The sequence below is a fragment of the Stegostoma tigrinum genome, chromosome 5 (assembly GCF_030684315.1).
Source record: "Stegostoma tigrinum isolate sSteTig4 chromosome 5, sSteTig4.hap1, whole genome shotgun sequence".
Taxonomy (NCBI): domain Eukaryota; kingdom Metazoa; phylum Chordata; class Chondrichthyes; order Orectolobiformes; family Stegostomatidae; genus Stegostoma; species Stegostoma tigrinum.
In genome coordinates this window covers 6,776,513-6,800,772 of record NC_081358.1, presented here as the reverse complement: position 1 = coordinate 6,800,772, position 24,260 = coordinate 6,776,513, and the positions used below count along the sequence as shown (strand labels likewise).

Here is a 24,260-nt window from a genome sequence, read left to right as displayed (position 1 = left end):
TCAATTGCCCACAGTGTTCAGGGATGTGCAGGCTGGGTGGATTAGCTAATTAGAGTTACAGGCTAGAGTACGGGGATGGGTCTGGGTGAGATGCACTTCAGACGGTTGGTGCAGACTCAATGGGCCAACTGGCCTGCTTTCATATGGTAGAGATTCTAACTGAAATACATTCTTGCCCCTTTATCTGACTATTGGCACAGGTGCATTTCCAGTTTTCTGTACGTTGATTTCACATTTCTTGATTTTGTTTTAAGCTAACATTATACTGGAGTTGTTGAAACCTCACCAATGTGACCGGCCTTAATTTCCATTTGTGAGACAGTTCTCTTCCTCTTTGTCTCAGGCTTCAGACCTGGCTGAAGTCCCAGAGGAAGGTGCTGATACTTCACGTAGGCTATCAAGAGAGTACAGTGATAGTGGTAAGCATGAAACTAAATCTGCGTTTCAACTTTTTCTGTTGGAATCACTGAGACCTGAAGCTTTTGTGTCTGAACAATCTACTCTTCAAAACGTGCTTCTGTTCCATTCTCAGAATTTTGCTACAAAATTTTAAGCAACATCTGATTAATGCCTGTAATTGAACAAAATACACGAACATGATTTTTAGTAACTTATCAATTTTCACATTGTACTTATTGTTTTGTTCCAGAGTGGGCTTTTTAAGCATTGTAAATGATTCATGTTGAAATCTATCCTTTTACAAATTACTGAGACGCAAAGTATAATGTTACACGCAGAGCAGAAAATGAAACCAGGGCATGAGTGATTTTTGGTTATCAGCAATAATGACGTTTTCCTTTTCTTTTGTAGTCTTTGGCTCTCTAGAGAATGGGCTTGAAAACATCGCGAGGGTAGAAAGGAAGCCTTCCAGTTCTCAGGTAAGAACCTGATAAGACCATCTTGGAACCCATTTAGCAATGCAACAGCTCTAACCACAAAGGCCATGGAAGAAGAGCTAGCATTGACTGCACTTAGGAGTGGAGTGGAAACCTGGGGTAGGGGAGACTAACGTTTCCTTTCAGTGTAAAGATGTAAAGCTCAAATACTTAGATCAGCTGATCTCCTGAATCCGTACTTGCAACTGTTTCCTTTTTGATTCTGGATTTCCTTGGCAAGACTGGCATCATTGCAGCAGGGAAAGTAGTTTTGAGGTTTCTTTAGATAAGTGGATCCCAGTTTCTGTATCTTTTGTGATGTTCTTGCCTACCTGCATGAAGTACATCTTTTTAAGTGGCGTGGTATTTTTCTGTTCCAGGTTTCTGTGTGCCATAATTTAATTCCATTTTTACCCACATATCTCTCAAACAAAGCAGTAGCGGGGGTCGAGGACAGGTGAATGAACTTGGAAGAGGAGTTTCCCAAGTACAATAAAGTTTGTAAATCATCATTAAGCCTTTTTGAAATGTAAAATGTCGCATTCATTAAGCAACAAGGACTGTGTATCTGTAATTGTTGACGTTTTAATATCAGCACTGATGCCGATCTTGAGTAACAAAAGCTTCTTCAGCTGAAAGATAAGAATCCCCATCCTACAAGGCAGAATAAAAATGCTCATCCACTTAGTTTAGACATACTTGTCGCACATGCAAATTTCTAAATTTAAAAGGGCAACAGTTGGCAAAATATAGTAAATAATAAAAAATACCTTGTAATTGACTCCCAGTATCCCATTGAGCCTGTAGTGCTTAAGTGCCTTCAGGTATAGCTTGTCCTTTAAGCCCGTTAATGTTAAGATTGTTAAGATGCCACTTAGCATTGGAATAATGCATTACTTTTCTGTTCTTATAATCATACAGGAAAAGAGCAGCTTTGTCTGCCTTCAGGCATACATATTAAGATGACAATGTAGTTGTTAATGAATCCTAGCATTCAACTTCAAATCAGTTGAACTGTAACAAATCTAGATAAAAGGACTGATTTTTCCTGATCATGTGGAGCTGGTTTGGAGGCGGGAATTGGAGGCTTCTCACATCTAATGACACATGCGACAGCCAAAACGCATCCTCATATCTGTTTCTGAGGTAGTAGGAACTGCAGATGCTGGAGAATCTGAGCTAACAAGGTGTAGAGCTAGATGAACACAGCAGGCCAAGCAGCATCAGTGGAGCAGGAAAGCTGACGTTTCAGGCCTAGACCCTCCTTCAGAAGCTTGAGCAGCAGAAGCTAACCTCCAATCAGCAGTAGATAGATGGATACTTTTGCCCACAACTAGCCCAGTTAACCCAAATGTAATGGTAGTTTCGGGTCTTATCAATGGCTGATGGCACTCCAGTCAGTGATACAACCCAAAATTGAAGTGGAAGCAATCTCTTGACTGTATATCAGAGACCCAGCAGAGATGACACAGTGTGGAGCTGGAGGAACACAGCAGGCCAGGATCCCAAACTGAAACATCAACTTTCCTGCTCCACTAGTACTGCCTGGCCTCCTGTGTTCCTCCAGTTCCGCACTGTTATCTCTGACTGCAGCATCGACAGTTCTTACTATCTGTGACCCAGCAGAGATGTGACGGATGCAGCTACAGGCCATTTTGTGGGAGAGTTCCTGCTCTACAGTGGTGCTCTGACAGCCATGCATGAGATTTTATTTTTCACAGTGCTACAGTCTCTGCCTGCCCCATCAAATACCTTCTTTCCCATTGGGCTGCTGGTCAGACATGCTCCTGATTGTACCTCACACTCCCCTGACCGTCTACTAGATTTAATTGGAAGGGGTTTCCTGAGGTGGCTTTTCAGTTGGCACCTCTGGGAAGGTTACAACTGATAGCCTGAATTCCAAGTTGGAAATGAAGAAATGGCTGTGGCAGGCTAACATTGGCATTCCAATCCAACCAGGAAAATCTGTACCATGGCAGGCAAAAACAACATATAAAAATGTTGCATTTTCCCTTTTGCACTGATACAGCATCTAAATATTAGGAAGGCGTAAAGATAATAAAACATTTAAATTTTTTTTAAATATTTGCCCTAAGCCATGTTTCTCCTAATGCAGACATGCAGCCTTTGTGCCAGCACACACAGCTTTCATTTGAATTCAACTCCGTCTTGGACTCAGCTGTGATGGTATGCATTGTCCTGGTGACAGAATTAACTCTGCAGAGACCAGTAACCCTTACCAAGTCAGGTAGCATCAGAGGAGCGGAAAAGTTGACATTTCGGGCCAGGACCCTTCTTCAGAAATTTCTGACATTTCTGAAGAAGGGTCCTGAGCTGAAATATCAACTTTACTGTTCCTCTGATGCAGCCTAGCCTGCTGTGTTCCTCCAGCTCCACACTGTTGTCTCCGACTCCACTATCAGCAGTTGTTACTGTTCCATACTAAGTCACCCTTTATTTACACACGGAAAGTCCTTGACACTGATCCAGCTCCCACAGAGCCAGCTCTCAGTGAACAGCATGTCTAACACTCCTGTTCTTATCTGTCAGCCAAGGCTCCCTGATTGGACCTGTTAATCTGGTCCAGTCAGAGAACTTATATTCTCTTGTCACTACATCCTTCTCCCTCTGAGTCTGAGGACATAAGCCAGTTCTTTTTATTTGTATTTCCTCCTGGGGTGTCTTAGCACTGGACCAGGTTCCTCCAACTTTGCTTCTAATGCAGGCAGTATCTAACACACAGTAACTCGCTTCTCACGCCCAGAGCATCTCCGAAGAAATTAATTCTCTCCTCAGGTTACAAACGCATCGAGGTACAAAGGCAACATCTGCCATGTCGATTTCAGATTCTGAGGTATCTCCTGCACTTGTTGGAGAGTCCACGGGTTCCAGAACAGTCAGAAAAGCTATCGAGGAGCTGGGCACGTTTGGCACCTGCTCAGTTTGTGGGCTTGCAGCTTTCATGTAGTCCATGTGCTTGTTCAGAATCATCACACCTACCCAAGCTTTGTGATTCACTGGACCTGACCTCGTATCAACCATGCTGGGACAATCCCATGGTTCCAGCAGTAAACTTCAGCCCCTGAAGTAAACTGTCTCTCTCACTTAGCTGTATCTTGTAGCTGGCGTTGGTGTTCCTGATGCCGTTTCACCCTCAAGTCCAGGAAGATCATATTTAATCTGGTGCAGAGTCTTCTCCCCATCAGCAACACTGCTGGTGCTACCGCTGTAGTTGCATGAGGGGTGGCCCTATAATCAAACAGGAATTTGGTATCTGGTGAAGCTGTGGGCTGTTTCTTTAAGCCTGCCTTCAAATTTTGGATTATTCTTTCTGCCAGATCATTGGATGATAGATGGTATGGAGCTCAATACTCAAATTTCCTGCTGGTAAACAATGGCCTGTTACTTGTGACCAACAATTCCATGAGTCAGCATGTTGCAAAAGACGACTGTACTTCTATCGTCCTCTCCATGTTTGACAAATAAATTCCAAACATGCTCAGCCACTTTCAGTGGGCATCTACAATGACCAAGAACATTGAGTCTATGAAAGAGTCTACATAGTTGATGTGTAATTGAGTTGGGGGTTTATCCGCCCATCCCCATGAACATGGGGGAGCTGCTGGCAGTAATTTCTGTCCTTGGTGCACAGCCCCACCAATATGACTATGTCTGCTTCCACTGCTGACCTCCAGACATAACGTCTCACCAACATTTTCATTTTAGAAACCCCCTGGATGAGCTAGTGGAGCTCAGCCAGTACCTGGTAGCAACCTTTGCTTGGGAGAATCACTCTTGGCCCCCGTAATGATATGCCATCCTGTACTGTGATCTGGTCTCTCTGGGCCCAAAATGGCTTCAGTTCTGGCTCTGATGGCCCTTTAGTTTCCCCCATCACCACCAGCTGGTTCAGTTTTGCCAGGACCAGATCTTTCCGTGTCCACAGTCTGATACTGTCAGCTGCAACTGGAAGTGTGTCCAGAAAATTTAAAACCGTGACGCACTCTTTCACTGGCAGTACAGTTCCAGTGTACCTGCCAGCAGGAGGTGGCTCAATGTATCTGCAATTGCCACTTGGCCTCCCGGATGGTGTGCCAACTTGTATGCACTTAGTATTAAAGCCCACCACTGAATTTGGCCTGAAGTTATGGGTGGCACTGCTTTGTTGTCTTTAAGCACATGTAGCCAGGTTTGTGGTCTGTTATTATTGCAAAGTTGCCACCCAGGTGGATAAGGTTGTTAAGAAAGCATATGGTGTTTTGGCTTTCATTAACAGGGGGATCGAGTTTAAGAGCCGCGAGGTCATTCTGCAGCTCTACAAAACTCTGGTGAGACCACACTTGGAATATTGTGTCCAGTTCTGGTCGCCCTATTATAGGAAAGATGTGGAGGCTTTGGAGAGGGTGCAAAGGAGATTTACCAGGATGTTGCCTGGACTGGAGGGCTTGTCTTACGAGGAAAGGTTGACTGAGCTCGGACTTTTCTCTCTGGAGAGGAGGAAGAGAGGTGACCTGATCGAGGTGTACAAGGTAATGAGGCATGGATAGAGTCGATAGCCAGAGACTTTTCCCCAGGGCAGGATTGACTGCCACGAGGGGTCATAGTTTTAAGGTGTTAGTTGGAAAGTATAGAGGAGACGTCAGAGGGAGGCTCTTCACCCAGAGAGTTGTGAACGCATGGAATAGTTCACCAGTGGTAGTCGTGAAAATTGAGTCATTAGTGACATTTAAGCGACTGCTGGACATGCACATGGACAGCAGTGAATTGAGGGAAACGTAGGTTAGGTTATTTTATTTTTGGATTAGGATTATTCCACGGCACAACATCGTGGGCCAAAGGGCCTGTACTGTGCTGTACTTTTCTATGTTCTAAATGTACATTTGTAAAGGTATCGGTGGAACTTCCTGACTCCAAATATGACCACTAAATCTCCTTCTCTATCTGGGCATATTTACTTGCTGCTTTAGCCACAGTTCTGGTTGCGTACGCTATTTGGCGTTCCTCTCAATTGGGCCACGAATGAGCTGATACTACCCCAAGACCATACAGGGAGGCATTGCATGTCAATACTAGATCTCATACGGGATCACACCGTGCCAACACCTTAGAGGCTGATAGCTGTTTCTTCACTTCCCTGAAAGTGATGCCTTGGCTATGCAGCCCTTTCCAAGGCTGACCCTTTGAGAGTTGATACAATGGTACCAGGATGGAGGCCAGGTTATGTATGAACTTTCCATAGTAATTCACCAACCCAAGGAAAGACCTAAGCTCCAATACAGACATGGGAGCCAGGACAACTTTGCTCACCCTCACTTTAGCTTCCAACATGTGCAACCCGGTCTTGTCAACTCGATAACCCAAATAGGTCACTGGGGTTTCTGGAACACCAATTCTAAGGCATACACCCACCTGGGAGAAATGAGTTATCCAAGTGGTCTTTCCTGTTATTAGAATGTCATTTAAATAAGTGGAAAATGCAGAATTGTGGAATTGCTTCCTGGTCAACATGCAAGGTCACCTTGGCTCCTTTGATAGTCCTTGGACTTTCCTGAAAAACTTAGAGGTATTTTATTGGTACTTCATTCTGGCAGCCATTCTCTAATCAGAAAATGTTGACCCAATCTAGGTTAATCTTTATCAATGAATTTCACCCCTTGGAGCTTGGGGCCCGAGTCTTTTACTACAATCAGTGTTAACTCCACCAGCTACTTCTCGTAGAAACCAGAACCTGTAAAGGTTCCAGTGTAGCTTCTCAGTCTAGCCAAGGTGTTGCACCAGCGTAAGGGTTGGAGTTCAGAGCGAATTTTGTTTGAGGTTGATCACTGGAATGGCTGCACCAGCATTGAACGCCAATCAAAGCAGATGACCATTTTCATCAGATGATTATTTTGATTGTTTTTGATTCAGATGTTGCTAGGCATCAAACCAGATGTAGGTAGACTTTCCAAAGTATACACTCCCCTGGATACCAGCCAATGAGTTCTCTTCTTCAATCTAGGTCTAGTGAAACTGTTTTATTGTCTCAAGTCTGCATAGTGGCAGCAACTATAATGGCTTGCCGGCCCAGATCTTGAAGAAACTTTTGGCTCAGGATTGGCTTTGTTTTGAAGTTTCACTGTGGGTTGACCAAGGGTCTCTCTATTCCACTTTCGTCCTGAGTGAAGCTATGCAGTTGCCTTCACTCAAGTGGTGCTCTCCAAGTTCAGTCATTCTGGCGAGGGTGCCCACTTTCTCTGGAATATCCTGCAACTCAATCCTCCACTTGCCACATATTCTAATGAAAGAGCGAATTGTAGTGCCTGTTTTAAGTCCAGTTGGGCTTCAGCTAGTAGGCACTTTTACATGGTTATGTCATTAATCCCTCTTACCAAACTGTCTCTCAGCATCTCACTAAAGCTTAAACCAAAGCCACATGCCTCTGCCAGCGGTCTTAACCCATCAAAAATGCTGGTACGGATTTCCCTGGTTCTCAAATTGCCAAATGAAACCAATTACATCTAAGTATTAGAGGGGCTTGGTGTCATAATATTCTACTAACTAAATTTATCAATTCTTGAAAGGCCTTAGTATCTGGTGGCTCAGGAAATGTCAAGATCCCAAGGAGCCATTGGCCAGGTCTGTAAATGTGTTTATGAATAAAATATGTTTTGATCCCATATGGGAGAATATCAAGCACTAACATGTCATATTTACCGAGGAACCCAAAAGACAGTTTAAAGTAAAATACCAAATGGAGACGTTTGGTCCAGCAATATCTTAAAAAGAGAAAAGGCAAATTTAAAATTCGAGCTTTTCCACTTTTAGAGTTAGCAATGGAAAGTAAGACACGCCCATGAACATGATTTAAGTTTGTGAGGCAAATATTTCTTCAAGAGATGAATTTCAAACTTAGTGTCAAGTCCAATGAATCCTAGTAATGTGAGTATCAACACAGTGGTGTTTTGTTTCTCTTTCAATTTGACATGGAGACTAAAGCCGTCCATACCAATGAGAGGCATACACCAAGACGGCTCGTTCGCCCCTTCTATCACACTGAGACTGTTTAAGGCAACATTGAGCTCCGTTGCAGATGAAGCTAAAATTCCGTTATATGTTCACACAATGTGTAATGCTATGCTTTTAATCATCAAAAATAGTCTGGAAGAAACAATCATTCCTGACTACAAAATTTAATTTGATTTTTCATACTACCTTCTGTAGAAATTTAGAATAACGTATGATGTGATAATCTATTTCACATTCTTGCCGGATTATTTCACTTGCATTCGATTTTAGAGCTGTTTTTCACTCCGTTTATTTCTGATTCATCGCCGTTGACATCTGGAAAATGGTCATGCAAATACAGTACTTGCTCTGACTTCACAAATAGTAGCCTCAAATATAGTTGCCTCAAAACGTACTCACCAAACAGGGCAAATTTCTGCCTTTTAAGTAAGTGTACTGGCACATTTTTAAAATTTAACCTATTTTATCAATCAATCTGTTCAGAGATGTTATTGCACACCCCGAAGCAGATGGAACTTGAATCTGGGTGTCCCAGACCAGAGTATGGACACTACCATCGCACCAGAGGGCCCAGGTACATTGGGCACATCTGCTGGTCCTCACTAATAGGATTAATCTCTGCTGAATGCCTATCCTATCGTTGTTATGCTGTAATTTGAGATCTGAATCTTAAATAGTACTGTTTTTTCCATAACTCTGCAGTTATGTTAGTGGGCAAATACACTAAAGTCCCTGAATCCAATGCCTTGGAATTCCACAATGCAATCAAAAGAAATTAAAATAATAACTGTTGCAGGTACCCAGTGAGAATAGTGAAATTGTTTTACATTTGGATCCCGTAACCTTAAAGCATTTTCAATTAAGAATCCTCACATTACAGAAGACCTTCTTAATTTTAAATTTACCTTATCTTGGGCATTAAACTAGAGTTGTCCTGCAGTAGGAGACCCTCTAAGATAATTGAATATTTATCTCCACTCAGGTGATTTAAAGAATAGCCGTATAATTTCCAGTGGACTTTCCCTTGATTGCTGTTTTAATGCAAGAGCACAAAGATCAATGCGGTCTTGAGGAAAATGGAGGGAGGCAACTTTTCAAAAAGAACAGCATATGAAATATTAATTCTCAAAGCATTTACAGATCTCACAGAGCCTATGAAAAATTCAGTGGAAAGTGTTGCATTAATTGCGTAGGCTTGAAATTTTGTACACTTTTCTGCCTGATTGCAATTCCCTGATCCCTTCTCCAGGGCCTTCTGCCATTTCCTTCGCTTGAATACTTGCTTCAGAAATACCTTTACAAAGCTTCTGTTCCTAAATTCCAACAATTCCAGATACTGTAATGGTCTGAACAGTCAATGGACAATTAAATGAGGAATTCCAAAATTGTAAGCAATCATGTCGGTATATTGAAGCTCAGTGATAGAGCAGAGCAAGGACCTGAGCTTCTGGTGGCTGTTTTTTTTTAAAGCAAGAATAACCCAAAAGCAGGAACTTCCTGGGGTTAGGCCACTGATTAAATTCATGGCTGAACTTCTATATGTGTGAAGAAATTGTTTGTGGCCCTAGAGAAGAAGGACTCTCATAATCTAGTATTTTATTCAAAGAATGGAGGTTTTGGATTTAATTTGATTGAAGGTTTTTGCTGTTATATAAACTGTAACTTTTATTGTAAAGATAGTGAAAGGAATCTCTTTATTTATAGTCCAGGCTTGTCAGGGACACAGAAAGCTGATGATAATTTAACATCTTAAGAACATAACATAAAAGCACCTCAACCTCTAGATTTTTCTTATGACTTAATCTTCCACACTCCAGATCATCAGAGACTGAGCATATAATCTGCAAATGCCCATCAGGACACCTCAGAAATCCTGACATGCACATCTACACGGGAATTAAACTCTACTTAGACTCCCGATGAATACCCACTTTGCTCCCTGTAAAATCTGGAAATGCCTTTGACTCAGAGCTGCATTACCTACCTTGATATCTATCCTGTTCGTTATAATGTAGCCTAACACTTGGATAATCACACATTCCAATCTCAATCATCCTTCAATTACCTCTGATCTCCCAAATATTCCCCAAACCCCAAATAACTGTTCTGACTCCCAAACCAGACTGGTCTCCGTGCCAATCCAACTATAATCCCCTCCTTCTCCAATCGTTTATCCTCCCAACTACCACACGCCCACCTTACTCACCCGATCCACACACCTGCCACTCATCCACTGCCCACTTACCAACTTACCTATTTACCTACCCTAACCCACCTACTCGTTCATCCTCTCACCCATTCATTAACATTCAAAAATTTGAACTTTGAACTTACGTAACGGTATAGGTCCTGTATCCCCTCAATGCCATTCTGCTGTCTGAGTTCCTGGAGAGATGGTGTGCTGCACGTTTCTGTGAATGCCAGGATCAATAGACCCAAATAAAAATGCACAGCGACATTGGGTCATGAATTTATGAGCAGAACAGCAGTACCCTTGTCATTGACACTGCTAAGAAAATCCTGGCCATGTTCTACAATATTTTCTGATGCTACAAAATATGCTGTGTTATCAGCATTCTTTGAGTTTTTTCTGCTATTATCCTCAAGTATATCTAACTCTGAATATTTGTTCTCTGTACAGATTGAGTAATTTTTGGAGACAGGATAGGACCCTTGTTGTATTCCTCTCTTCAGTTGAAACATTTGCCTCTTCTAGTCTGCTCATTATTTTCTCCAAATATGGCTTTCGTTACATTTCACGTATTTACTGTCAATGTCACAATTCAGCAGCACATTACTTAACTTTTTGTGATGAACACAATCAAACACATTTTCCATTGCCCTATGTGCGTGTAGATGTTCTTGTGTACTTCTCGATTATTTATCGTAGGTTGTTCATGGGTTAAATATTCCTTCCCTCATTCCTTCACCATCTAGGCTATGTTTCACCAGTTTCTGCTTCAGATGTGTTTTTCTTTCAATTATAATTTTCAAGATCACTTTAATGAGTTGACTCATTCAGCTTGGAGTTCTATACTGAATGCATTTCATTGTTTTAGGTTTCTTGTGTATCTCAGCAAACAATGTCTCAAGTCGATTTAAAGTATATCCTTTAGTATATATTCAATCACAAATTTCTGTTATCACTTCTATTTCTGTTTCTCAAAGGCTTTCTAGATGTTCTGTAGATGTCCTGGACAATAAATAAAGATGTGTGGAAGAAAACAGAGGTCCTTTTGAAATGTGGATGCTAAGGCGTATGCTTAAAGTGCCATGTCTAGACCATAAGTGAAGTGAAGAGGTGCTTGAAATATCAAGAGCAAAAGGAAGTCTGAAAAAATGGCATCCAGAAAAGAAACTACCATTGTTTCAGCCATTTTGATCAGAGCTGAAAAGCTACAGAGATCTCTACTGGAGGACAAAGTTGAGGGCGTCAGAATAAGGAGTAGACCTAGATGTAATTGGATGATGGACTTCACTGGTTGCAGGTAAATGACTGTAGAAATGGTGGGGGGTGGGGGGGAATGATGCACAACAGGATAGCCTGGCAGATCAATGACAGCAGATCCTTTGTTAGGTGTAGTTATGAGTAGCAGAGAAAAAAAATCTGATAATTTCATATTAATTGCATTTAATTATTTGTAAGCTGTGAGCAGTGAATGGCCATTCATTCTCTATAAGTAGACAGAGACTGATACTGTAGTTCGGAGTCAACTGCTTGTAATGCATCATTTTGTAAATAAATACAAAAATGTGTAAAAGTTGGCTCCAGTTCTATCCTTCACTGTCTGGGTTTCTGGCATAGAATAACATCTGGGTTTGTTTTCCCAAGTCTGCTGATTACATCGGCACTGTGAATATGTCATTCAGAATGAGCAGTGACTCCGCTTTGCAGCCTTGACCGGTTTCCCAAAGGTACAGGGCATCATTGAGTGTCCACATGTACCAACTCAGGCAACCCCTGAACAACCTGAAGCATTTATCAATGGCAGGGGCTTTCACTCCCCCAGTATGAGTGACCACAAAAAAATTGTCTTCACATGGTTTTGCATAAGGTTCCTGAGCAACGGCCACGATGCTTCCATGTTGTTGCAGTTCAACATCTCTGATTACTTCAATCCTAACAGCAGAAGTGAAAGCTGGTGACTAGGTGATCAGGGCTACCCACTCCAAACTTGGCATGGCACCATCAGGAAGTGGCCAACTGAAGTGCTACAGTGGAGGCTCTACACCACTGCACCGCAGTGAGGCTTGGACCTGCAAGCGGAAGAATGCAAGAGCTCCAATCCTCTGCTGACAACTTGAGAAGAAGGAGGTCAGGCAGGGAAGAAGAGATTGATTTCCTTATTAATGGTCAGTTCACTTACTTTACAACAGTTTGCCAATAGTGCCGGAAAGTGTATCTGTCACTCTCATCCCACTCCTTTACCCCTCAACAGCCACTGACAAAACACAGTCCTTCAACCAAACAGACACTCTTTGGATATTGACCTGATGATTCACGCTTTCAAATTCAGGTGAGAAGGCTACTTTGCGGCCAGCACTTGAGGAGGACAAAGCAGGAAAACAGTGAGAAAAAGTGAACTTTATGTGAGCTAAGTAAAGAAACAAAACCTATCAAAACAACACTTTGTGATACACCCATGTGGATATACTTGTTGAACTACTAATTATCACTTTTGTTTCTTCTCCTTCTATATGTCTGAACTTCTGTGACTTCAACAAACGTAGAAACAACGTACTTAGATCTCTGCACTTATTGCTAAGATCCTTGTGTCTAATGTCCTTTTCATTTGGAGTCTTGTGAGCCCCATCGATGACTGCTCCACCTGCAGCAGCTTGGGGACATACTCTCCTTCCAGGACGCAGAGCAGCATGTGGGTCAGAAATGGAAATGCTTTCAGTGTTGTACCCCATTCCATGATTGTTTAACATCTTTCTCGTGGCCCATGTACATGTCGCTTTAGCATTGTGCTCGAGATCACTCTGGTGTAGATCATTGTGACTCTATAAGACCAAGGCTAAGATCCCTGCCAAGATTTTTGTGATGGACAATACGCCAGCATCCCAATTCTGCACAAATGATGAAGACAAGCTTGGATTCATTTGGTTGGCTGGATGATGGTCTTTGCACTTGGGGCTAGTTGGCAGGATAGCTGGTTTGTTATACTGAGCGATGCCAACAGTGTGGGTTCAATTCCTACACCAGCTGAGGATACTACAAAGGCCTCTCTTTCTCAAACTCTCCCCTGGCCTGAGGTGCAGTTACCCCCTCAGACCTATCACCTGTGAGATCTCTGCAATGAGAGTGCAGGTCTGTAGTCTGGTAAGACTGTGATGATGACTTTACCTTCTTTCTTTAGATCTGTTCATTGGCTGTGCTAGCCATGAAAGAAGGCAGGGTCTCAGTGGTCTCTGATATCTCACCCGCATGCTAATGTTGATTATTTCAATCTCTCTGTAATAATGGTGAAAAAAATTCGAAAGTCTGTCAGTGTATTGCACATTTTCTCCTGCTCTTTGATGATTCATCTCTTCCTCAGTGGCCCTTTGAGTACATCACAACCACGTCAAGTTGAGCAGGACTTAGAGATATTGTGCCACTTGACATGAACTCTACATTGTCACCCATTGTTTGCTCTTGCTGACTCGTAAAGTGTAAATAACCAGGAGAAAACCTAGCAACCTACCTAACTGATGTCACTGAAGTACAGGTCCCTGAGCAGATACATGTTTAGAAGAAATCCTGTGATGGTACACCTTCAGAAAAATTAATTTCCTCTGAGGTCTCTGAGCCGACAGTGCCCATTATCTACTGCTATACAGGTGAAAGTTCTGACCAGGTAAATGGGTATGAATGAGAACAACAAGTTTGAATATAATGCATTTTTGTTTTCACATACTGTCTGACCTGAGTATTTCCAGCATTATTTTCTATTTCAGATTTCCAGAGTTTGCAGCATTTTGCATTCCTGTGAGTATATCATGCAAGTTGCCATCAAAAAATGATTATAACTTCCTCCCTGTTATTTTCTTCAGATGGAGATCCGTGGCACGAATAAGCATTCAGGCTTTAAATTTTTTTTTATTCATTGGTGGAATGAATCACTAGCTGGGTCAACCCTAGAGAAGTTGGTGGTGACAACTTCTTGAACCACTGCAGTCTGTGTGGTTAGGGACATCCACAGTGTTATGAGAAAGGGACTTCCAGCATTTTGACCCAGAAGCAATAAAGGAACAGTGATATAGTCCCATCAGGATGGTATATGATACTTGTCCTTGCCCTAATGAAGTAGACCTTTGTGTTGATGTGCTGTTCCCAAAACTGTACTTTGAGAGATCTCACAAATCTGCAATCCATGGTATGCCATCTCCTAATTCAAAAGCATGGAAAACCAGGGCTGAGGAGTTTGCATTTCACTGTGAGTGGGAGAGTGATAGAGGGAAATCAGTCCTTTTAGTGCACATCTCAAAGGATAAAAATACTCCAGCAAGGCATCACTTAGCACAAAGCTTTTGATATCATAAGTTGATTCCTGCACCTGCTTGTGACTAATTGTGCATCATAGTCATTGAACACATATGGTGTGAAGAGGAAGTAGCATTGGGAGAGCAGTGTCACAGTAATCCATCTGCCAGCAATGGCTCAGTTGGCTGTACCCTTATCACTGACTCAGAAGGCTATGGGTTCAAGTCCCACTTCAGCTGAGACTCTGTTGTAGTGCTGGTGGAGTGTAGATATTAGAGGAGCTGCCTTTTATCCTCTCTGACATATGTAAAAGCCCACACATCACTATTTTAAAGAAGGTGGGGTGCTATCCACTGTATCCCAGCCAAAAGTTACCCATCAGTTAACATCACAGGAACATCTGGTCACTATATCATTGTTATTTGTAGGCATTTGCTGTGAATATATGGACATATAATTCTCACATGAAAAGGCCATTCATTCTTCTAAGCCTGAACCACCATTTAATAAGATCATGGCTGATTCGATAGTGGCCTGAATTCTACCTTTCTGTCTACTTCTTCTTATCCATCAACCTTCTTGCCAATAATCCACTGAACTGTGTCTTCTTCCAGTGCTTTCTGGAGAAAAGAATTCCACAGATCAATGACCATCTTTTTTTTTAAACTGTGCCTCCCATTTCTAGCCTCTGCTACAAGGAGAAGCATCTCTGCTTACACCCCATCAATTCCTATTGGGATTCTTACATGTATCAGTCAGATTACTTCTCAATCATTTACACTCCAATGGATGCAAATCCAACCTGTCTAAATGCTTGTTTAAGATCGACCCCTCGTCATAGGAATCAGTCAAATGAACCTTCTCTGAATTGTTTCCAGTGCTATTATATCCTCACTTGTGTAGAGATAAAAATTGTACATAGTTCTCCAGGCATAGTCTTACAAATACCCAAGGCAACTTTAATAAAATTTTCCTTTTATAGCATGTTTTATTACACCGTTTGGATTCTAAATCACTTGTTGTACCTTCAATGTAGCTTTGTCATGTGATTCATGCCCCGGGATGCTTAGATGCCTCTGTACCACGAAGTTTTGTAGTTTTCCTCCATTTTAGTAATGTGCTGGTTTTCCATTCTTCTTGCCCGAGTGAATAAGTTCATATTTTCCTATTATCCATCATTTGCCACTTGTCTTTTGCTAGTCACTTAACCTATCAATATCTCTTTGTAAGACACTTTGTTCTCTTAACAATTTTCTTTACAACCCATCTTTGTGTTGTCTGCAAATATAGTTATCACGTACTCAGTCCCTTCATCAGTTCTTATATGCACATACGTATATTTAATAAATATTTGACAATCCAGCACTGATCCTTGTGGCTCTCCACTAGCTACAGCTTACCAACTTAAAAATAAACCATTTGTCTCTGCTTTTTTAGAGGCAACCAATCCTCTCTCTTTGATAATGTGTTGCCATCCCCCTGTCCCCACACCATAGAACAAAGAACAGTACAGGCCCTTCGGTCCATGATGTTGTGCCGAACTTTTACCCTAAACCCAAGGCCTATCTAACCTCCACCCTTACCTTATACTATAATCCCTATGCCTGTCTAAAGCCACTTAAATGCCCCTAATGAGGCTGACTCCACTACCCTCCCCGCAATGCGTTCCATGCCCTGACCACTCTCTGAGTAAAGAACCTACCTCTGACATCTCCCCTTTATCTACCTCCATTCACTTTAAAACTATGTCCCCTCATAATAGCTACCTCCACCCTAGGAAAAAGTCTCTGGCTATCCACTTTATCTATACCTCTGATCATTTTTTACACCTCCACCAAGTGCCGTGTCTTTCTATTTTATATAGCGATTCTTGATGTGCAACCTTATTTGGTTGATTCGAAATTTGAGGGTTGGATTATGAGGAGAGACTGAGGGGACTGGGATTATACTCATTGGAATTCAGAAGAATAAGGGGACATCTTGTAGAAACATAAAGATTATGAAGGGAATAGATAAAGTGGAGGCAGGGATGTTGTTTCCACTAGCAGGTGAAACTAGGACTAGAGGGCATTGCCTCAAAATAAAGGGAAGCAGATGTAGGACTGAGGTCAGGAGGAACTTCTTCACCCAAAGAGTTGTGAATCTGTAGAATTCCCTGTCCAGTGAAGCGGTTGAAGCTACCTCGCTGAATGTTTTTAAGGCAAGGCTAGATAAATTTTTGAACAGTAAAGGAATTAAGGGTTGTGGTGAGTGGGCGGGGAAGTGGAGCTGAATCTCAAAAAGATCAGCCATGATCTTATTAAATGGCGGGGAAAGCTTGAGGGGCCGAATGGCCTACTCCTGCTCCTAGTTCTTATGTTCTTATGTTCTTATCAAGCATCTTGTGGAAATCCACATCCACAATATCTAATGGTTCCCTTTGTTGGCTGTGCCTAGCTGTATTTAGATTTATAGCCCCCTGCTGTAACCTTTTTAGTAAAAGATTCTAGCATTTTCCCTTTGACACATTTCGGGGGGGGGTGGGGTGGTGGCATGGTGGCACAGTGGTTAGCACTGCCACCTCACAGCACAAGAGACCCAGATTCAATCCCACCCTCAGGCAACTATCTGTGTGGAATTTACATGTTCTCCCTGTGTCTGTGTGGGTTTCCTCCAGGTGCTCTGGTTTCCTCCCACAGTCCAAAGATGTGCAGGTAAGGTGGATTAGCCATGCTAAATTGTCTGTAGTCTTCAGGGGTGTGTAGCTTTCGTGGGTTAGAGGGGGATGGGTCTGGGTGGCAAGCTCTGAGGAACATTGTGGATTTGTTGGGCCGAAGGGCCTGTGCACATACCATAGGGATTCTATGATATGGTAAGTTAGCTGGCTTGTACTTACCTATTTTCTGCTTTTTTTTGCTCTCTTGAACAGAGGAGTTGATTTTTCCAGTCTAAGGGTAATTAATATGATACCTTTCCCAAATCAAGGGAATTTTGATCAAATTAAAATGATGAGTCTATTATCTCCAGTGCCACTTCTTTTAGGATCCTAAGATAAGTTTATCCAGTCCTGGTTGCTTGTCAGCCTTTATTTCTAATAGTTTTCTCAGTATATTTTCCCTGTTAATGATAATTGCTTTCAGTTTGTCTCTCCCTGTTACTTCTTGATTTGTAAGTATTTGTGGCATATTATTTGTATCTTTTATTGAGAAGACACAAAATATCTGTGGAATGTTTCCAGCATTTCCCTATTTCTCATGACTTCACTCGGCTCTTTCTCTAGTTGACCTATGATTTTGTTAGTTACTTTTCTTTTTTAAATAATTATAGCAGCTCTCATTACATGTTTTTATTCTTTGAGCTAGCCTTATATCTTACTCTAATTTCTACCTTTTCATGTTTTTTTTAGTCATCTTTTGCTGGTTTTAAAATTCTGTCCAATCTTCTGACCTATACTAATCATTACATCACAGAAACATTAAAACTAGGAGCAGGAGTAAAACCATCCAACCCTTCAAGCCAGCTCTGCTCTTCAAAATGACCAGGGTTGATTCTCTATCTCAATGCTATATTCCAACTTTCTCCCCACATCCCTTAATACCTTTAAACTCTGAAGAAAAGGTCTACTTCTTTCTTGATCAGATTACAGCATTATGCACTGTTTTTCAATTTGGTGCCATTTTTAATTACCTTCGTTATCTATAGATATGCATTTATCTTACAGAGTCTTTCTTTCTTTTACTGGTGTATATCACTGGTGAATGTCACGAAATATCTCCTCAAATGTCAACTACCGCATTAGTACTAACGTAACCTGTAGCCTATTTTGCCAGTTCATCTTAACCTGTTATCTGTTAATTGCCGTTAAGTTTAAAATACAGACCTTTGACCCACTCTTCTCTTTTTTTGAATGCTTAACTGAATGTGAAATCCCATCATGTAATGTTTCTTGCAACCAAAGAGTTTCCTTTACTATGAGGTGCAAACTGTATGCAGATTAGCTGCTACGCCTCCAATATTACAGCAGTGACTATGCACATAGGAATATAAGTAGGCCATTCAGCCCCTCAAGCCTGTTTTTCCATTCAATGAGATCATGGCAGATCTGTGGCCTAGCTCCATATAACTGTCTTTGGCCCATGTCCCTTAGATACATTTTTGTTAAGCAAAGGTATTATATCAGATTTAAAATTAACAACTGTTCCAGCATCCACTGCCATTTGCGGAAGAGAGTAACAAATACCTACCACCCTTTGTGTGTAGAAGTGCTTCCTGAAATCTCTCCTGAATGATCTGCCCCTAATTTATAGCCTGTACCCCCTCGTTATAGAACCCAACTGGTGGAAATAGTTTCTCGTTATTTACCTTGTATTTTCCTGCTGATCTCTTGAAGACTTCAATCAGATCATTCCCTAACCTCCTAAATTCTAGAAAAAAACAGATCTGCTATGTTTTGAGGGAGGGTCACTAGACCCAAAACATTAAGTCTGATTATTTCTTCACAGACCTGCTGAGCTTTCCCAGCAACTTCTGTTTTTGTTCCTAATTTGCATTATCTCTCCTCATAACTTAGCCACTGAAGTCCAGGTATCAATCTTGTAAACCTCAGTTGTACTCCCTCCAAAGCTACTGTATCTGCGTTAAGGTGTAGTTCCGAGATCTGGTCCCAGTATTCCAACTGGGATCTAACCAGGGTTTTGTAAAGCTGGAGCTTAACTTGTGCATCCCTTGTACTCCAGGCCTGCAGATATAAAGGCCAGCATTCCATTAGCCACCTTGATTATTTTGCTGCAGCAGTTCGTCAGAGATATAATCTGTGGCCAGTCATGCATAATATTGTCTACCATTAACAGTACAAAAGATGCAGACTGTGCTTCTCCAACCAGCCTACCTAAGTGAGGCAGTCACACAGACTGATGATGACAAACCTGATCAGAGCAGTTGGGAGGAGCTTGAAGCAAAAAGGACTCAACTCGAGCCTTACAGATAAAAGTGAGAAGGTATGGCAGGGAATTAAACATAAAGGGCATGGTTGTTGAGCATGCCAACATAATCTTGGGGAATAGAGTTCACAATAAGAAGGCAGAGGGCTGAGCTATACTGATGAAAATAAGGAAGAGTCGAGGCTGCCTATTGAGACTGAGGAACACAATGGGATCATGACACATGATGGTGAAGGTAAAGCAGGCAATGAATGGAATAATGGGCAGGGCAAGGCTGGGGTTGGATATGGAGACTTGGAGGTGTGTGGGCTTTGGGAAGCTAGGTAAGCTTGAGGAAAGTAGGGAGTGAAGTCTCTCTTAAAGGGGTGGCTCGAAGCTTGCTAAAGGGGACACAAGCAGGAAGAAGAAGGCGGAGGAAAGATATGGGTTAAAGGAAGCTGATTTAGGAGAAATAAATCAAAAAAATATATACATACACCTTTCTTCTCTTCAGTCAGGTCAATATAGAGGCCCTTGCTGAGATGGCAGGGCTTGAGGTCTATTTCCGAGAGTTCCTGTATGGCTCAAGCACTCAGATATATCAGGTGAAACAGAAAACAAGAAAATGAATTGAGCAAGCACTGTGTTGAGGATGTACATAGAATAAATCACTCTCTGTGGCTCTAGCCACTTTTAACACTGACACTGCAACCAGATTCCATAGTGCACTGAGCTCTAAGCTGAAGAACAACTCTCACACAACATTAATGCAGGTGCTAGGGTGTGCAACAGCTTCATTGATCTCCACATCTGAATGTTGTGAACATGGGAATAAAGCTGCAATAATTCCAACGTTTGTGTACAAACTATATTAAACATGCCGTTGATCCCAAGGTAGCAGGGCATAATGAAGGCCACTAAGAGTCAGAGTAAACATTCGTGAAATGCACGATAATGCTCAAAGCTAAACGTTTCTTGCATGTGGCTGACTCAAGAAGAGAGTAACTGGTCATCCATAATGCAGGATGAGCTTACTGTAACTGGGGTGGCAGGGCAGACATTAGGTTGACCAGGGAAAGTTCTCAAAAGAAAACCTATCATCTCTTTCCTGCTAAAAGAAAGTGCTGAAGAAACTCAGCAGGTCTGGCAGCATCCGTGGAAAGAAAACAGAGTTAATGTTTCGCGCCCAGTGACTCTTATTCAGAAGTTTCAGTTCTAAAGAAGGGTTACTGGACTCAAAATGTTAATTTTATTCCTTTCCACAGATGCTGCCAGACCTGCTGAATTCCTTCAGCAATTTCTGTTTTTATTTGTTTCAGATCCTCATCATCCGCAGTCCTATGTTTTATCTCTTTCCTACTATTTGTTCACAGATCCTTACCTCAATGCAATATGTTTGACAGCCAAACCCAGCAGCTGCACTGACTTTATTGCACGAAAGAGGAGGAGAAGGGGATCAAGATGAAAGGCTGCCTAGTGACGATAGCACCAGAGACTCAAGTTCAAGGCACTCCAGCTTTGGGTGCATCAGCAGACACTAAAGAAGGGACCCCATGTGTATCTGTCAAGCAGCATGCTGCACATTTCCAACTTCCTGCAGGAAGATCTTCAGCTGTGCAGCTTGGGGGTGGGGGGGGGGGGGTGGTGTAGTACTGTACCCATGGAGCTGAAGATCACAGCAGGACTTAACTTCCTCACTGCCGGATCCTTTCAAACCACGATCAGGGATGTGTGTTTAATCTCTCAATCAGCCGCGCATAAGTGCACTTGAGTTTACAGACACCCTTTTCAGGAAAGCACATCTGTTTTGTCCAATTCTCCATGGACTCAGAGAGCAAGATGCCCAATGCCTCAGGTTTGCAGTATCATGGGTCCGTTGGCCAATGACTGCATACCTGGCTCTGAGTTTTCTGGCATTGTCCTAGCAAGAAGAAAAATGGATCTCACTCCCTCAACGTCTAGCTAGCTTGTGACCATGAGCAACAATTCTTGAGCAGTGTGCCTCTATCCTGGGCATTATCATGAGACTTTTACATTCTACAAAGTTTCAGGCGCCATGAATTTACATTCCCGTACATCATCTTCATAATGGGCTCATGGATGATGAGGGGTACCTGCAGAAGACACGGTTTAGTGTACAGTGTGATACTGATGGTGTTATCTAATCATCCATGAGGGTGATCGATGAATAGACAGTTGGTTTCCTGAAGATGTGCTTTCATTTTCTGCTCTCTGAGATAGATCACTCCAATATTGCCAGACCTGTCATCAGGATAGAGATGTCTCTTGTGCAATCTAGCTCAAAAGTTGAGTAAAGACATAATAGAGGAAGTGATGGACCAGCCACATGTCTCCTTAGACGAGGAAGAAGGGAAGTCTGATGGAGATGCTGAGAGAGGTGACCTGAATGATGCTACTATTGAAGAATCCTGGGCAGTAGTGAGATGTGAAACAAAAGTTGAAAATGCTGGAGAAACTCAACAAGTCTGACAGCACCTGTGGAGAGAAGCATCCAGTGACCCTTCTTCAGATGCTACCAGGGCTATTTAGGTTCTCCAGCAATTTTCTGCTTTCAGATTTCTAACATCTACAGTTCTTTGTTTTTAGTGTAATAGTGAGGTGTGGCAGACAGGTTTCCTTGGGCCAACCAGCAGATATATTTGAGACCAAATGGCTTTGGTCTAATTTGACTCGGCATTCGGAGTTAAGAGTCCATTGTGACTGAGAGATATTGCTACCCTAATATTTAGACTTTGTTCTACTTTGATTTGGCATTCAGTGGAAGTTATTTTGTTAGCTTTGCTATACTGACTGCCTGCTCAGTTTCCAGGTCACAGCATCAGGGTGAGGTTATGCTGAAACACGTATATTCCCCAAACATCAGTGAGCAAGGAATGGTCATCATTTGCAGCGATACAGAGGGCAGTACATGATCCGGAAGTTGGTGTTTACTCAAGGTCATGCACCCCCACCCAGAGAGCAGCAGAGAGTGACAGCCTCTGTGCTCAGGGTACAGCTCACCATGTGACTGTCTACAGCGATCAATGCCGTTCGCTATCAGCTGCATGATAAACTCAACCAATCAGAAGCTGTAATAAGATAGACACTGGACTGCTGTAGGGCAACATGCTTTGGGAACAGTGTTGGTTCCTCGTGTCATTGGTATGCATGTACCCAAAATGATTGCATAATTCTTTAATCTTTCTCTCTCTATCACTACATTTGGGTGCTCGTTCAACAACCACATCTGCATATAAGGTAGCCTGTTGTGCTGGCTTGCCTCAGGTGACTTAGATGCACATCCCATAGTCAGAGGCTTACAGGGCTCTCGCTACAGGAGGTCTCCTGGGGAGGCGATGGCCGAGTGGTATTATCGCTAGACTGTTAATCCATGACCTAGATTACGTTCTGGGGAGCTGGGTTCGAATCCTACCACATCAGATGTTGGAAATTGAATTCAACAAAATATCTGGAATTAAGAATCTAATGATGACAGTGAATCCATTGTCGATTGTTGGAAAAACAAATCTGGTTCACTAATGCCCTTTGGGGAAGGAAACTGCCATCCTTACCTGGTCTAGCCTACATGTGACTCCAGACCCACAACAATGTGGTTGGTTCTCAACTGTCCTCTGGGCAATTCGGGAAGGGCAATAAATGCTGCCTGGTCAGTGATACCTTCAACTAGTGAATGAAAAAAGGAGAAGCAACCTCCTAAGCCTGAGCTGATGGAGGCAGACTGAGCAGAAGGTCCTAAGGTGATAACCCCTGGGTAGCTAACTGTCACTCCTCCTTCTTGGCAGTGTGCAGTGGTACCTCCATCTACCCTTGACAGCATGGGGCATCTGTAGCAACATCAAAAACCCTCAGCTACCTCCAGCCAGCGATTGAGTGCATCTGTGGCTAGAGTGATGGAGTGAAGGCCCGTATGCACATCCAACATATACTGACTGTTCGGTTGGACCTGGTTCTCCACAGCATCTATTCCCTGTTCTTTGGAGGCAGCCATGTGCTGTAGTTCCAACAACAACACATCAGGCAGAACTTGGTAGCCTCTTCGTCACTTTGTTCTGGTCTGTGCAAGCTCTCTGATACCCTGCCAGATCTTCTCTGCCTGCATTTGGCTAACCGCAGCTGTTCAGCAGCTGAATCCAGAAGCTGTTCTTCTGCACCCAGCTCAGCAGGGACCTGTTATCCAGCATCCCTTGAAGGAACAGAAATCTTGGCTATAACTTCCTGCATGAGCTATGGGCCCCTGTCGGGCTGTACTGACCAGAATATGATTACGAACCTTCCTGAGATTACTACTGAAGTGAGTGTCTCTGTGTTAGTGAAGGGTGGGGAGGAAAATGCATTATTTGTGGGTGTTGACTCTTCCTCCTCGAAGGTGTTGCATGACTAGATACTGAAGCAATACCTGGGGTTGGGGTTCTTTCTTTCTCCTGGATTAGGAGTGGGATCTAGAGGCTGCACAGAAAAATAAAGATTACTTAATATACTGAGTCGCCTCAGTCCCCATGATGTGTTTAAGACTTTGCTGTTTAGTTGTGCATCGGACGCCCAGTCTCCTCTTTAGTAAAACTACAGTATCTTTTGCTTCATGTCAGTTCCACTGCCTACATCTTGAAGAGAATCAGGAGTCTTATTCAGGAATACCCCAACTGTCTAGGTATATTAGTACTTATTACATATGTTCTTCTCCTGCAGTAGAAGATGCATTGAGGCATTAGCATTGGGTACAGAAGAACTTATACTATGGTCATAGATTTGCATTAAGATGTCAATGTTCAGAGCTATGTTTGCGTATTTTAGACTTGTTGTTAAAAAGAAAGTGGTACAGAGAATGTGAGAAGGGTTCTGAATTAGCAGTGTCTACGTCCAGTCAATTGTGAGAGTCAGCAAAAGACAAAGCATGATATATGATGTGTGTGCCTGAGATACCTCTGAGATGTTCTGACCAAAGCCGCCTTTCATAGTTTTTTTTTATAAAGCCCTTACAGTGTAGAAACAGGC

At 42.4% G+C, this 24,260-nt stretch overlaps 1 protein-coding gene across 3 annotated transcripts in view; it reads left to right on the top strand.

Moving 5' to 3' along the window:
* The window catches only part of stac (SH3 and cysteine rich domain), a 144,866-nt gene that overhangs the window by 81,193 nt on the left and 39,413 nt on the right, over positions 1–24,260 (top strand). For all 3 annotated transcript variants that reach the window (XM_048528612.2, XM_048528614.2, XM_048528613.2), the window contains 2 exons: positions 344–419; positions 811–878. In XM_048528612.2, the coding sequence (XP_048384569.1) occupies positions 344–419; positions 811–878 (144 nt within the window). The remainder of the gene's footprint in view (positions 1–343; positions 420–810; positions 879–24,260) is intronic.